Source organism: Haliotis asinina, chromosome 11 (assembly GCF_037392515.1).
Source record: "Haliotis asinina isolate JCU_RB_2024 chromosome 11, JCU_Hal_asi_v2, whole genome shotgun sequence".
NCBI classification, from domain to species: domain Eukaryota; kingdom Metazoa; phylum Mollusca; class Gastropoda; order Lepetellida; family Haliotidae; genus Haliotis; species Haliotis asinina.
In genome coordinates this window covers 26736065-26753467 of record NC_090290.1, presented here as the reverse complement: position 1 = coordinate 26753467, position 17403 = coordinate 26736065, and the positions used below count along the sequence as shown (strand labels likewise).

The 17403-nt window shown below is 41.7% G+C and overlaps 1 protein-coding gene across 1 annotated transcript in view; it reads right to left on the bottom strand.

The window, feature by feature from the left end:
- LOC137256153 (ubiquitin carboxyl-terminal hydrolase MINDY-3-like) overlaps positions 1-17403 on the bottom strand; it is a 49054-nt gene that overhangs the window by 19340 nt on the left and 12311 nt on the right. Inside the window, exons 6-10 of the mRNA XM_067793858.1 lie at positions 10740-10819; positions 3904-3974; positions 3588-3668; positions 2283-2355; positions 664-736 (exon numbers count right to left, since the gene is read on the bottom strand). Of these exons, the coding sequence (XP_067649959.1) occupies positions 664-736; positions 2283-2355; positions 3588-3668; positions 3904-3974; positions 10740-10819 (378 nt within the window). The remainder of the gene's footprint in view (positions 1-663; positions 737-2282; positions 2356-3587; positions 3669-3903; positions 3975-10739; positions 10820-17403) is intronic.

Genomic DNA, 17403 nt, shown 5'->3' with positions numbered 1-17403 from the left:
AAACAAACTGATGAGGTAATCTACAACTTGGAATATTACCCCAATACCCTAATATTTAATTGCCCTTGACATATAAAAAAGGTGAAGAGGGAAACTGCCACATTCATCAAAATCCATATTGTAGCATGTATTTTCACAGACTTTTAAGAAATATTTACATGTCTTTATCTGGATTGGGGCGGTGGAGTAGCCTAGTGGTTAAAGCGTTCGCTCGTCACGGCGAAGACCCGGGTTCGATTCCCCACATGGGTACAATGTGTGAAACCCATTTTCTGGTGTCCCCTGCCGTGATATAGCTGGAATATTGCTAAAAGCGGCGTAAAACCAAACTCACTCACTCACTCACTTTATCTGGATTTGACTCGCAATCGGTAACACCCCAAATTTCTGAACCATAACCAACAGTAGCATCAAATATCTTAAAAAGATCTGCATGTGACAGATAACCTACTCTTTATGGGTATCAATAGATATACCCTGCCAACTGATCAATTATAGCAGCCCTTGTCTTGTGTCAATGCATGTGGTACTCTTGTGCATCACTTCATACATCAGCCAAAGGGGGTTCTGAAGGCAAAGTTTCTGGATATCTGGGGTCTCACTGTAATTAGAGGCAGTCTCTCAGCAAGTATATTATTCAGCAGTATGATCTGCAGTACTCACTATTCCTTCTCAGACACAAGATCTAGAGCACTGAGGACCTCATCCAGCATAGATGTTGAAATAAAGCCATTGCCTGCAACAACAAAGTGCAACATCTAATAGGTCAGAAGCTCACATTCAGTATGTGCACACCATCATGTTTTGAAAACATTTTGCTAAATGAATAGTTTGGAAATATGCCTTGCAAATGCACTACTGGTCATCGCCTGTACCTAAGCCAAAGGGATCCTTGTCAGCACAAGTACTACAGATGTGTCTCTCAGCCAAAATCAGAAAACAGATTTACCAATAAGATCTCTGAAAATCCTTTAACACAAAATCAACAAACTTGTTTCATCTTTAAAATGAGAATTCCAACACCAAACATCACTAAACCAAAGACACAATGCATCTTGCAAATTCTCAAATATCATTATACTAACTGTGTACTCTAAATTAACATCACCATGTTAATTTGGTAACATACAAAATACCCTAGCCAAAATCAATCTGGATAACTTGATATTTTGTCAGCCCAGCCTAGTGCTGTTTCTGCAGTGAGTGTTAATGCAGGTTTGGCCTCACACCAATGATGTTTCAATGCCAATGTTTACCTGCACATTTGTTACTGATTTGAATGTTTTCCCACTGTTGTCAAACCTTTTTCATGACATCATTGATGACTGACAAACCTTTGGATGAAATGTCATCACACCATGTTCAGTCAAACCCCTTGTCATATAATCATGAAAAACCCCAGCATTTTCAATAACCTGCAGTCACATGTATTGTGAATTACATTTCTGTGCTAAATCATATGTGTTACATGTTCCCTTGAACTTATGCAATCCCAAGTTTTTATTCATTTCTAAGAATCAAATTATTCTATACTGAAGTAATAACAAGGAAAATCTGTCAATACAAAAATTACTCTAAAATGTACTACTGATCTGTACTTACTGAAAATCCCTATCTACAGTGGAATCTATCATGGCCCTGCCTGGGACTGACTCATTTGTCCAGACTGTAAAGAAGTCCGGAATAGACCCTTTTTGTGCATTAATGTAACACACAGTCGGCTAATCTATGGGGTTACAAATTCATCAATTTGGGAGGGGGGAGAGGTTGAAAGCACATTGTATCACTTCATACAAACAAATCATTGAAGACAACTTTCTCAGTAAAGACAGCAAAAATTGCAATTAAACATCATTAGGCTTGATTATTTACCTTTCCAGTTCTAACTGTTTGTTAGACCACACTTCCATTTAACATCCAAGACAGTAGTTATCAGTAGTCTTGTGGTCTGAGCTGGCCGTCATTGGGACCCAAATAGTAGTAACGGAGATATTTAATCAACACACTGTTATTTTAGTCAACTAAGTTCAGATTACAAAGCATTGTTCTCATAGCAAATCAACTGTTCGGACTGTTATTTTAGTCCATAATCTGTAACTGACAAAGTCTGGACCACAAAGGAAGCTTTACCAGTAAGAAACAAACAGACCAGCATCTTGCCAAATAACAAGATCACAAATTATATGCTTGTGCTGATGGCTGTGGAAGAAAATTGCTTTTCTCAAATAGCACAGCATTTTCTGACATACTTCCCTGAAATACAGTGACAAAGTGTTTCTTACCCTCTGGGTCGTATCTTGAAAATATATGCTTAGCATTTAACTCAGGACTCTCCTGTGTCACTAGGCTCTGCTCCTGGAAACGCATGGGAAAAATATGGGAGACAACTATCTTAACAAATGGAACAATTGCAGTTTTACTAATCTGGAGATCCAGCTGATTGGACATTTCTACCCATTTGTCGCAATATTTGGGTTTGTAAAAGTAACCTGACAGTTACTACAAAACACTACGATAAAAGCATTAGCTTGATCAAGCATAACCACTCCTTTTATCTTTCAAAAAGTCAGATAAGCATCTTTGCAACATCTTGGACTCAGTATTCTAAAGAAAATGCAAAGCTATTAAACATAGGGACAGGTAATAATTCTGATACTTTTTAATACTTATTTGCCTGTCACTGCTGCTTAGAGACAATGTCTCAACCTTGACGCCATGTTATAGTTACTACTTTCAGGATAATAAAGTGATCTATGTGGATACAATGAACATTGGAAAATATATCATAGATAACTGCATTCACATTTTTCTGCAAATTTATAATGGAGAACAGCACCCATTTTTTGTTGAGTTACTTCCAAAGTTAAAATGTTGGCCTAGAAATCACTGTGTACAAAACCAAAATAGGGAATCAGTGAACAACCAAAACAAATTGATAAAAAATTAACAAATCCTACTGAAACACAATCATAACAGGTAACACAGTGCCCCAGCAAATGCACACATGAATGTTCAGAAATTGACAAAGCTGACTGTCCACACCCTGTACGTAAATCATGAGAATAGTGTTGGATGCAGCCAAAATAGTATATGCTTACAGACAGGTACCCAATCCATACTGCTGAAGAACATTTCATACTGCCCTTGTCTCATTCCTATACAAGTAACCCATGAAAGTCTGGGGTAGAATAGGTTTTCAGCAACCCATGTTTGCCATAAAAGGCGACTATGCTTGTCATAAGAGGCGACTAACGGGATCGGGTGGTCAAGTTCACTGACTTGGTTGACACATGTCATTGGTTCCAAATTGTGCAGATTGATGCTCATGCTGTTGATCACTGGATTGTCTGGTCCAGACTTGATTATCTACAGACGGCTGTCATATAGCTGGAATATTGCTGTGTGCAGTGTAAAACTAAACTTACTCACAAGTAAAGCCAACCTTCTAAAGACTCTTCACACTGCCACTAACAATCATGTAAAATAACCCACAATAATCTCATGCAGCCACATAACACAGTCAGAGTGTATCTGTATATGTGAGGAATGTAAGCATTGCAAAGTGTAAAATCCATGTCTTTACTTACCTTTGTGAATAGGACTGTCAGATGTGTCTCACTTCCTAAAATCCAAATTGGGTATTTGGGGTTCTTCAGGAACCAGCCTACCTGAATAAAACCATTATAACATATTAGGAGGGAAACATACAGGGACACAAGGGAGCAGACTGAAGAACTAAGTGTTGTAATTACATGTTTACAAAGCATACTGAGAGGACTTCACAACTGAAGGTGTTTACCATCTACTTTCTAATGGTATACGTTCGTCTCTTAATTAGCTAGATAAAAATGCTGAAAGGAATTGAATCCAGAGTAAGATGAGGTGAGTGATCGCGTAATTTACCTCACAGTAGCGCAGGTGCTCCAACAATGTAAGGAAGCCCACAGGGGATTGTTTCTTGATGCCCTGCAATCCTGAACAAAACAAACATGTAATAAGGAAAACAGTAATTGGCAATGGATTAACACTGATGAACACAATAGCTGTAACATGTTTTTCATTCTTAAAGGGGAAGGGGAAGAAGGGGAAGGGGAAGAAGCGAACACAAAAAATCATGTTTTTGCTTATGTGAACCAAAACGGATTTCTGAAATTAGTGAATATCAATGTTTGAAAATATACACTAGGTTTTCTCACAATGAATACATAACCTGAACCATAAATAATAAAATGTTATGTCAATATGAAGGATGATTGCCAAGCTAAACAATGGGGCCATGCTTATCTTTTTCAACATTTTCTAAATTGCGGACATAGAAAATACCCATAGAGCGCCCACTGAAGATCAGTAGTACCCATTTATGACAAACACCATGGGCAAAACACCCAGATTGGAAAAAGCTTTTCTAGAGTTCTGTGTATGAGTTGAGTTTGGGGGCAAGGAAAGTTACTGTTGGTTGGAAAGACGACTGACAGAGACCGAATGTTATACAACTTGTTTATGTGGTAACACTTTTTGTACAATGTAACAGTATGGACCCGACAACATAGCCACCTGATGGCCAGGCAACAGCTTGATTAAAACAGTAGCTTGTGCACTGAGACAACCACGCCTCAACCTGCACCATCTGAAACGGGTCCAATAAGGTCCAACGACCACATTTGCTTATCTTTTGGGCACCAATGACATCATTTCCAAGGGACACAGCCATGGTGTGCTCATTGTGGACATAGAACCCTTGGTTAATGTAGAAACTTTGAATTGATACAATGCAAAAAATAAATGACTTACTTCTGATATCTGTATTGTTTTGGTTATAAAACTTATTCACAAACATTTCTTATGATGAAAAGGTCGGAGGACTGAAAAGGCTAGTTTTCGTGTCAACTTGCCCTTACAGAATCTATGTACAGACACTTAATTCAAATAATAAATATCTTTGTAAATTATTCAAACTATTCTGTTCGCATGATATCTTTTCCATATATTCTGCATCTTGGCAAATGAACACTATATAAAATTCAGATATGCAACAGAAGTACCTTTCACTGTCAACTATCTACAGGGGTTAAAATATCCCATTGCCCAATGCCTGGGACAAGTCAGTTTTCATTTTGGGCAATCAAATAATGGTATCTTACTTGTCTGTGGACTACTAGATTATTTCCACTTATGGTTTCAAACTGCAAATAAACTTGGATTTCTTTTCATATCTGCTCACAATGTAGCTATTACATTTTGCAACAGTAATAATTTACAGCTATCATCCTTTGAAATTTATCACTCTTGCATAAATAGACCAGTAACCATTAACATCAAACATTGTGTCATAAAATCAGAGCAAGTGGAAAACTAATCAGGACAACTTACTTTCTTGAAGTCACTTTAAGAAAAAAAAAATTTGAACCCCTGAGCCATAATTAGCAGTAAAACTTTCCTGCCAGTAAAAGCACCAGTACATTTGTAAGGTTTGAAAATCCCACTATCTGCCACTTGACCAACATTATGATGGAAGAGAGGTGGTATTGTTGAACTATGAACCCATGAATAACCAAACCTCCATAACATTGCCACCTCCACTGCCACAATAGAACTATTGTATCAGTGGTTTCAGACATCAAATTTATAGTTGGACAGGTAACACACAGTGAAAGAAAAGTTAAACTTCAAATCCCTGCTTCAAATTCAGTAACTGTTGACTATTTAATTCAGCATGGATAATTGTTTGGTTTTATAGAAAAACTTGAAATGGTTTCTTTGTGTACGATGTATAGAAAAAAAATATCAAAAAGGCTTGATATCTTCAAAATGCAAAGGGTATAAATGAACCCCTTGAAAATTTAGTAGCACCTAACTGCAAAGATGACATGACCTAACACAGCCAACAGAAACTGGCAAGAACACAGACAGACACAGCCAAGTGAGAGAGGAAGGAAAACACACAAGTGACTGAGAAGAGTGAACATGAGACAGATTGACACAGCTAATGAAGAGGGGAGAGAACACAGGCAGTCACAGCTGACAGAGTGGAGAGGACACACACAGACACAGTCGATGGAGATTGGAGAGAACAGAGACATAGCCGACAGAGCGTGGAGAAACCAAAAACAGTCAATGGAGTGTTGAGAGAACACAGACACATCCGACTGAGAGTGGACAGGAGACAGACAGACACAGCCAATGATAGACTCGTGATAACAGACACAGTCAATGGAGAGTGGAGAGAACACAGACACAGTTGATGGTGAGGGGTGATAACACACAGCCGATGGAGTGTGGAAAGAACACAGACACAGCCAATGGAGAGGGGTGAAAATGCATGCACAGCTGATGGAGAGTGGAGAGAACACACACTGACACAGTCGAAGAAGAGAACACACAGACATAGACGACAGAGAGTGGAGACTACACAGATACAGCTGACAGAGAGTGGAGAGATCACAAACAGACACAGCCGACGGAGAGTAGAGACAAAACAGACACAGCCAACAGTGAGTGGAGAGAACACAGACACAGCTGACGGATATTGGAGAGAAAACACAGCCAATGGAGAGTGGAGGAAACAGACAGAGCCAGCTGTGTTTATTATCTGCAAATGAAGGTTTCCTGGCAACCCTTATATTCCAAATTAAGAAACTCTTCACCACTGTCAGCTGAAAACTTCTTGGTGAATTTAGTTCACATCCTGAATTTTTTTCCATGTGACAGCAGATGAAATCTTGCAGCCATGTCTATGAGTGATTCTTCAAAGGCATTTAGAAGTTGGCGTAGCAATACAACTATGCATTACAATACATGTACAATACATGTCTATGAGCTTGAGGAAGTAAACAAAAACTTTGAAATCCACTGCCATGATTCACAACGACTGAAGCAGAATTGTCTACTCTCAACTAGCAAAACCTTCCTTGTCATAGACTGGTTCTTCACTACAGACACAAGCGATCTAACTCCAACCAATGAGGGTGTGACCAAAGCTAAGAGAAAGAAACATCCTCATCTTTTCAAGGAAAGAGCTCATAGGGATTCTAATAGGATTTAAATACAACTGAAAGGTTTCAAAAGTAGTCAACATGAAAGGTTTCCATTAAGGAATGTATGATGAAGGTTAAAGACATCTAATACAAAAGATTTCATGAGTCAGTTGAGAACATAATGATGCATCGTCTCTGCTGTCATCGTATCAGAAAGTGATGTTTGGGCAGGATTGAATACTGGCGGAACTTATTCCATCTGTTGGACATGGCAGATGAAGGAGGTCTCTATGAGTATGAACAAGATATCACGGCAGACAATACAGAAGCATGAGTCTTTTGCATACTTTCCCATGGCTGTGGTATATGTCCTGTGGCTACTAGAACTGATGATTGGTGAAAAGGATGTTTCCACATGTTGAGATTATGTAGACTGCGAACATTTCACACTGATGTCCCAAAGAAATTTGGACAGATCCCATACTTTCTGTGTTATACGCCCTTTATATTTACTCCCCTACGTGAGGCAGATGATGCATAGCTGCTTGAAAAACCAGAGAAATGCCCATCACTGAATAAGACAATCCATCATCATTTAGTGAACATTGATGTCTAACATTGTCAACAATACAGAGTACATACAAAAACTGTAGAGACAACATCAACCAGTGGAGTGCACGACTGGGTGGATCCATCACCTCCTCCATCATCTGCACCACCTTCAGCAATCACATTTCTGGAAGACAAAACCAACGGGTTCAGTCTCGGGTATGAGTTGATGGCCATGTAAATGCTGGGCATGCTCCTTTGGGGAACCACTATCCATAGTGTCCACTCCTCAAAAGGCAAAAATAATGTTTGATGCGAAAGTGAAACTTCTGTAATACTTGAACCCAAATCCATAAGCAAAGCAAGGTTGACAGGGTTTGGTTCTGTGTCTTGAAAAGCCTAACAGACAATAACACTGATTCCCACTTCCTGCTGATGTCCTATTTATATAATGACCACAACAAACATCACTATACTTGGTTGTAAGTGTATGCGGACTTGAGCATTGAACACTTGTGTTCCCATCTGAATGAGCTGGCCAAGTGATGGAACCATTCCGTCATATGCTGTAAAAACTTCTGCAAAATCCTTTGTAAGCATGCCACTTATGATTGAAAATGTTCTTCCCAGTCAAATACCACTTGCAAACATAGATGAAGTTTTGTGTGCATTGAAATGAATAAAAGTTTGCATCAGTCCAAACTTGTGGTCTGGACACAATTGTCCAGCAGAATTGCAGGGTAAAAATCCTCCAATAAAGGAATAACCTGACATAAATCAGTTCAGATGGCCATGATAAGTGGCATTTGTCTTCTGTATTTCCGAAAATCTGATGGACGATCATGGGTTCTGGATAGAACAAACAAGGTTAGGAGAGCATACCAGAACTTACACCAAAAGTCCCCATTAACCCACCAAGTAGGTCTGACAAGGATCAAAAGGGTAGTGAACAAATGTCAGGGCTCGATTTAGTGCTTTGTTACTTGCACTGATGCAACCCAATATTACAAAATGCAACCTAGTCTGACTTGCACGTGGTGTAACTCAATTTTCAATAAATATATCAACAATAAATCTAACATTATAAGCATGAATAGACACGTGAGCCCATTTTCTTCTAAACTTTGAACAACTACGGTACCGAACATTGCTATTCAAAGACACGCCTCGGTAATAACACTCATGTAAACAACGATCCGCAGTGTCTCTGTGTTGCTATGGTTTCATGAGTACTACATCTGAAATGTGTTTATGTGCACAAAATCCTCTGATGTAATACACTACACTGAGATTGGAATTTGGCTGGTGCAGCTAAGTCTTTATCTTAGGTTGCACCTGATGCAAGTAGGTTAATATCTGTTAAATCAAGCCCTGCATGTTATCAATTCAACCAGTAGTGTCCCAGTTAGGGCTGATCTGGTTGGGGCACATGTGAGAGCCAAGGGCTGAGGAATGGTAGACACACACTGACCTGCAGAACATGTGCAGGCAGAAGGACATGGATGACTGGTATCTGCAAGCATGAGGGATGGATCCGACACAACATGTGCAGTCAGAAAGACACGGATGACTGGTATCTGCGAGCATGAGGGACAGATCCAAAGATGCGTCATTGTCACTGGTGTGCACAATTAACTGGGACCATTATCCTGGCTTGCCAGGCACTTTTAACTACCCAGGCAAGCATAACTACCATACCTTTGCAGAATAGTCAACATCCAAAAAAACTTCTGACGTCCAGGTTGGCACAGATTGCATATTCACATACATGTTACAATGTTACAAGCTCTGGGTTTACATTCAAATACCAAGCACCGACAATGTACAAGATACCAACAGGATATAGGATATATCAAGGATGAAATGGCAAAACAAGCAACATAAACTTAGAAAGGAATATAAGTGTCTGACAAAACTACCTAGTATATACTAAAGTGAACTACATAATGGAACTGTGTAGACTGTACAATCAAAAGAAACACAACAAGGTGACCTGCATCACATTCAGTAATCAGCCAATAGTGGGTGAGTTGAGTTTTACGCTGCTTTTAGCAATATTCCAGCAATATTGCACATAGTACCCATGTGGGGAATCACATCCATGCATTTGGGTGTGATGAGCGAATGCTTTAACCACTAGGCTACACCACTGCCTCTAATCAGCTGATCATATTCAGAAGCAAAATCCATAACATACAGAAAATTGCTTATGTGAAAATCTGGTGTGTCACATTTACCCTTTAACAGTCATTCAAGAGGAATAACCTGATGTAACTCATTAACACAGCTACTACACACATCTAGTAAGATCACTACAAACAATATGGGCAAATGCAATTATTTTACAGTGGGATTGAAACTTTACAGTAAAGTGTCATTTGGGGTTTAAGTGCAGTTTCCTTTGTTTTGTGTCAGAAAGGGTCAAAGGGAAGCAACTCTTCAAATCTTGAATTTGGTTACTTTAATATTTATTGACAGTCATTAACATAATTTTAGAAATGATGCACTTGCATGTACTAGTTGCTGATAAATAAACTCAAACCACTATTGAAAATCAAATGTCTGCAACACAACCTTTGAGTGAAATTTGTGAAGAGGGAGAACTTCAGGAATTCCAAGATGGCAGTTGATGGTATCTAGAGACTACAAAAAGAGATATTTTTGAATGTTTTAATCTATTCACAAGCAAAATTATTCCAAAAGGATTTTTTTCAACATTTCCATTTCTTCATTATCTATTTTCAGCCTCTTATAGGTACTGATTTTAACATAAATACCTGGAATATTAATAATTCCTATATCCAGTCATGGGGCTTGCAAAACAGAATAAGATATAAAATCCATAGTCTTGAAATACCTCCTGAAAAGTGCCATCTCAACATGTCTACAAATAATTCAGAGCAACAGTATTTCCAATAAGCTAAATTTTGACTGCCTTATTGTAAGTGTTACAATGGCCAAATCTTTGTTATAGCACTCATTCCTATCACTACACACTCACTGTACACAGAGACTGTACGTGCCACCAGTATACACCAGATACAGGCAAACATTATAATTGAAGTATAGTTATAAAGAATTAAAAGTAGTTGTATAGCCATCAAAGTGTCATGAACTTGTGTTCTTTCAACTTCTAAAAGGGCTATCAAAAACTTTACATCAGTGCAGACGAGCCAGTTGAAGGTCAATGCTAGATATGATGCCCTCATGACTTACGCAAACCGGACACATCCTTATCATTGTCCCACACATTGGAGATTGCTTTGCCCGTTAGGAGGAGATTGATCAAACTCTGGCTGCAACAAATGTGGAACAATTTTATTAAAATCTAAATATTTTAGATATTTAAATACTTACCTTACCATAAGGCTTATGCATATTACCTCATGCATTCCTAAAAGAGATCCGACAGTCGCTGATACACCATTCTACTGAATGGCTACCTCATGTATCAACAAGTGTATAGGAACAGAACTGACGCGATCTCCCTATCCGTGCATGCGAGAACAATCCAAAAACTTCACTTTGACTGAAACGAAATAAGTCTAAAGAGGTCCAGAGTGGGGAGGAAAAAACATCATGCGTTGGGTGGGCGTAACCTCCCTGTGGTAAGGTTAGTATTTAAATATCTAAAATATTTAGATTTAATAAATTTTAAACTTACCTTACCACAAGGCTTATGCATGTGAATTCGACAGACAGGATGGTGGTGTCGGGCATTGGAGGACCAGGCAAAGAGGAATCAAACGTGTCTGAGTAAAATCAGGACCAAGGAAACTAGCTGATAACTGGAACAAGAGACAGTTAGTAATCCTCAGTAAAGGCAAACTCCGAAAGAAATCAGCAAATAAACAAAATTCACCAAAATCATTAGCTTCCTTAAAATCCCCAGGTAATAAGCCATAATTACCTAGTGGGTGAAAGGTTGGGTGAGTTGCTGGGCCACCACCAATAGGCAGAAGGACTGGAAACCCTCCACAACTGCAACATCCCGAAGGTAGTGGCTTGCAAACGCTGTGGAGGACCGCCAAAAACACCCTTCCATAATCAATGGTACAGAGCAGTTTCCGTGCAGAGCCATGGTGGATGCTAAAGCTCTAATCTCATGTGGATTGCTGGCTGATGGGTGCGGTAAGTGTTTCACATCGTAGGCTGCCAAAATAGTCGCCCGTAACCATAATGCCACATTATTTCTGGACACCTCTGCTTTCACCGATGAAGAAAACGGGATGAAAAGCCTTTTATGAGATTGTCTCCTTGATGCTGACTTGGAGATGTACAATTTCAATGCCCACACTGGACAAAGAAGCAGCTCGTCAGTGTCCTGAGGGCCTAGAATGGATGACAATGGAGGAATAGAGAATGAACTGTCCGGTTGTCCAGAGAGCTGGTTCTTGGCGACAAAATCCCATTGTAGACCTAAATAAACCTGGCCATGATGAGTTTGTTCAAACTTTACACGGGTTACATCCTGAGCGTGAATCTCACCGAACCTTGCCACAGTGGCCAACGCCAAAAGGAAGACTGTCTTCTTCAAAAGATTCTCAAATGAAGCTTTCTCAAAAGGTTCATAAGGAGGCCCACGGAGATGGTCTAAAACAACGTTCAAATCTCAAACAGTCGGACGAAACTTCACCTTTTGATCCTCCAACTTGAATGCCTTCAACATGGCGAGGAGTCCGGCACCTTAGACACCTGCCGGTCGCACTTGACTGCTAAGACAGAATTAAGAGTCGATAAGTACATTGCAATGGTACTGCCTCGAAGATGTTTGGACCTTCTCAAGAAGAGGAAAAATTCTGCAAGAAACTGAGGAGATACTGTTAAAGGATTCCGTTTCCTGAGTGTACAAATCTTCTCAAATGATGTCCACTTGTTATCATAAAGAGATCTAGTTGATGCTTGGTGCGCAAGAACAATAACCTTTGCAACCTGAGTAGGGTAAGCTTTAGCTCTCAAGGCTTTCTGCAGATGGTCCAAACGTGTAGAAGAAACCTTGGCGGATCGGGATGCGGATGACGTAGTAGCTGTGTCCAATCAGGTAGCGGTAGCGGGTCCCCGTCAGCGAGTTGGCGGAAGTTGGGGAACCACATTCTGGCCAGCCAGCGCGACCAAAAGCAGATGAATCTGCCGGGTCTGCTTGATCTTGGCCACCACCACTGGTAGATGAACTGGTGGAGGGAATGCATAAGCGTCCAGCCCCTCCCACGACATGAACATGGCATAGATCGCCCAGGCCTGTGGATCCGGTACGGGAGACACGTACAAGGGAAGCTGACTGTTGAGACATGTCACGAACAGGTCGATGAGCGGCTGGCCGTGTTGTTGACACAGCAGGCGAAAAGCCTCTGAGTGCAGCATCCACTCTGTTGGCGATGATCTACTGGGTATGTTCCTGCATCCTGTGATGCGATGAATCTAAACTCAAATATTGCCATCGTCGAGAATGTTGGCCAGCTGAAACATCTGATCCAACAGCTACTGGGATCTTGTGGTGCCCAGATTCCGAATCACCCAGACGACCGTGGAGTTGTCGGACACTATGAGAAGGCACCATTTTCGCAAAATCGCCATCCAATGCTGAACAGCGAGAATCACCGCTTGAAACTCCAGACTGTTGATGTGCCACCCGCTTTCAGCATTGGACCACAGCTCCGAGGCTGTCTGACCATTGAGGTGAGCGCCCCAACCTTGAAGGGAGGCATAGACAAAAGGTTTGTGGTCGAGTTTCAAGTCTGTCAAGTAGATGCCAACGCAAACGGTCGACTCTTGAGTCCACCATTGAAGATACTGGTGAAGATGGTCCAGTAGGGGAAGCCTGACACGGAAATTGTTGGTTTGTATGTGAGGGAGCGCTGCAACGGACAAAGCCTCAGGCGATCTCTTAGTGTCAGGTCCTGAGCAGATGTGAGAAGACCTAGCAGGGACTGCCACTCCCTGAGGGTCACTGGCTGAGAAAGTCTGCGCTCAGCGAAAGCCACTATGTTTCCCCATCCAGCCGGTGGGATTCATGACAAGGTTGGAGTGTGTCAGGAACAGGCCTCCGGTGAAAGTCAATTCCTGGAATGGTTCCAGATGGGACTTCTCGCTGTTGACAGTCCACCCCAGTTGCTTGAGGAGACGCGTGGCAAATGCCAACTGTTTGCATAGCCACTGAGGATTGAGATGATTGAGGAGACAGTCTTCCACATTCCAGAGTTGGAGAAACCAGGTGATGGGCTTTGTGAATAGCCACGGGGCCGAAGAAATGCCAAACAGTAGTACCTTCCATTGGTAGTGACGGTTGTTGAATACAAAGCGTAGGAACTTCCTGTGTGGCCGGTGAATTGGGACATGTAGGTAGGCGTCCTGTAGGTCTAAACTGGCTAGCCAAGACCTGGGGCTGAGCTTGGCACGAAGTTGTCCCAATGAGACCATGCGGAAAAGCGGCACGTGCTGAAGGTACAGCCTGTTGAATGTTGCCCTATTGTGAATCATTCGCATTTTCCCAGAATCCTTCTTCGGCACAAGGAAGATGGGTGAGTAGAGCCCCAGGGACTGCTGTCCCTGCTGTCTCTAGAGCATTCTTGTCTAATAAGGTCTGAATGCTGTCGGCTAAGAGCACACTTTGGGTTGAAGAGAATACACGTGACTGGGACGTCATTGTCGGAGGCGGTGACACGGTAATGGGGAGCTTGTAACCAGTCCGAAGTATGTTGATGACAAATGGATCTCCTATAAATGTCCAGTTCCTCCAGAAGATTCCTAGTCTCCCGCCTACAGGAGTGGGTTGGATCGGGATGACTGGGGGCGGGAAGTCCCAGTTGCACAGGACTGAGCAGAGTAGGGGCATTTGCCTCTGCCCCTACTGGGCATGGCAGGAGGCTCCTGGGTGCGGTCATGGGCGCACGGCACAGTCCACCATTGTCGGCCCTACCATGGCCGCGTCCTCTGTTGAACACTAAAAAAGGTACGAGTTGTGTCTGGGATATAACAGCGCTTCCCTCTTCCTCTGGATGCTGAACGGTCACAAAAAGCAGATCCTAGAGCTAAAGGTTAAAAGCGACATCTCCGTGTTAGTCAACTCCGTGTGCTGTTTGTAGACCTCCGGGATCATATCGTCGAAGAGATAACGTGACGAAAAGGGCACCCTAAATAGCTTGCGTTTAGATTTTTCCTGCCAAGAACAGGATTCAGGGAAACCGGAATACTTAACTGCTGTAGTCATAGCCAGTGTCGCTTTCAAATGTGCCAACAAGTCGTACAATACTTTCCCTTGCCACTGAAACGTCGAGAGATGATCCACCCTAGAGGCGTCTTCAGTGAGGTCCCAGGCGGCTGCCGATTTAGCTGAAGCTAAAGCTGAAATGGGTTTAAGCATACGCTTTAACTCTGAATCAATAGCCAACATCCTGGAGTCCTGGACTCAGTATGAATTCTGTGGAGGACTAGCCAAACGTCTAAGCAATTCGTCATGAACTGCCCCGTTATCGGCGTAATCCAAACTGTGGATCTTGTAGTCACCCTTCTCAGATTTCGGTGCCTTGATTGTAGAAGAGAGGGAAAGCTTGGCAAAATCAAGAGAAGCAATCGCATCCGCCACCATCAGATGCGGGGGAATCAGTAATTCTGGTGAAAAGCGAATAGCTTTCTGATCATCCATGCCAGGAGACGGAGAGGGAAAATCAGGGAGCATGTCGGCAATCCAGTCATACACTTCAGACGGAGGTAGGTAGGTACCCCCATCATTCGAGTCAGGTACATCCTTATTGTAGTCAGGTAAGAAAAAACTTTCCTCCATGTCGTCCCATGAGACTGAATGATTCTGATGTTGATGGCCAGCTGCAGACGTCGACATCCAAGGCTCCACACCAGAACAAAGCCGAACGTTAGGGTAATGCGATCTGAGACGCTGCACCAAACAGCAAGATGGTGGTGTCCGGGAGCGAGAACAGCGTATGCGTTTAGAGTATGCCGGCAATCTGGAACGCCTATCCTCATCTGACGATCGACGAGGGGAGAACAATCTGGATCGTGAACGATGACAACAACAGCGACGATGACTCCTGGAATGTCGACGGGACTTGGGAGTAGTGGAGCGAGACTGCCGGGAGCGTTCCGCTTCTAAACGCCTAGCACGCTCTTCTATAAGTTGTTGATGTAACATCTCTTCACTGGAGAGTGTAGCAGTAGGCGTACGCTTGGGAATTCTGTAAGACCCCACAGGTGTAGGCACTGACAATGGAACAGTGGATGGAGGTGACGAAGGCGTAGACATCAGAATAGGCGTAGGCATTGCTGCTGTAGACAACATAGCATCCAAGGGCGCAGCCACAGGTGTTGGCGTTGGCGTCGGCGTCGGCGTCGGAAGAGCAGATGCCAGAGTAGAAAGCAACATCGGCGATGATGCTGGATCAGACAGATAGGCCTTGAATTCCTGAATGTGGAGAGGCGAGCAATGATGGTATCGATCATCAAAAGTACAATTAACAACTGCACAGTCCGGACACCAGGGATGGGGATCCTTTGCAGACTTCTGCACATTACAGCATGTGCATAACTGCCAAGTCATAACAAAGCTGCAACACACAGAGAAACAAACAAATAACTTAAATGATAAAACACCATAAGGGAATTGGTTTAAACAAAAAAAACCTACAGCAGAAATGGAGTAACACCCCTGCAGAAAAAAGAGCACGCTCTAGCGACGAAACAGACCCAACCCAACCAAAATGGCTGTCCCCACTGAATCACGCAGAGCGTACAAAATTAGTGACAAAATGGATATTTAAGCAGAGTTATGTGCACAACAACACAAACTGGTAAAGAAGATGGACTAGAGTCCAACATTTACCAACATGTGCAAGGGAAAATGGACAAACAACATGGAAACTAGGAAAGAACGCCACGAGTCGAAAAACATGAGGTAGCCAGGTGAGTGAAGATAAAATACTGTAAACTTCACCACCAAAAAGGGAAAAAGGCAGAAAGACCATACCTACCAGTGCAAACAACAAATTTGATACAAAACAAGTAGCAAACAGTGTAATCAAACAAAAATCACGTCTGACAGGTAAGACCCTTGAAGTAAAAGTGAAGTTTTTGGATTGCTCCCGCATGAGCGGACAGGGAGATTGCGTCACTTCCGTTCCTATACACTTGTCGATACGTGAGGTAGCCATTCAGTAGACTGTCTGATCTCTTTTAGCAATGCTTGAGGTAATATGCATAAACCCTACACTAAGGTAAGTTAAAAATTATAATGTTATCAAATGTGGCCTTTTAATCACAGTTCTGTTCTTGCACAGAATATTGCTCCTTGGATTCTGTTGGGAAACATATTTCTCTCATATTATATCCATCAGTTAATTATCAATTATGAAACAAGCATGGTTGCAAAGGCTGGTCATGAGATGCCTATTATATTACATATACTAAACACTGAAGTGCAACAAATACATCACTGAATTCCGCATACATTTTCAAAATCAAGTAACAAATGGTCTTTGTCATCAAAACCAAATCAAGCAAATACAAAGCTGTGTTTGTAAGACTGCTCGTTGGAAATGTGAACAAAAATTTCGAACAATTTCATTTGTGTGAATGTTGAAAAAAAAGATTCTGTCCAAACAGCAAAGATTTTGATAAACCAAACCAGAATTGTCTGATCCAGTTTCCATTTTTTACCGACTTACACTGTATAGCTGGAATAATACCGTGTTAAACAACAAACTTGGTTATGACCAAGCACCAAAACTATATACTTGAGCAAAATCTTTAGAAATACACATTACCCTGACAGGTAGTTTATTGATTGGACGGTCATTGGTAGCTCAAAGGTTACCTGACGCGACCTTCTACTAGGGTTTGTTAGACTCAGTGGTGGAGTGTAACGAATAAC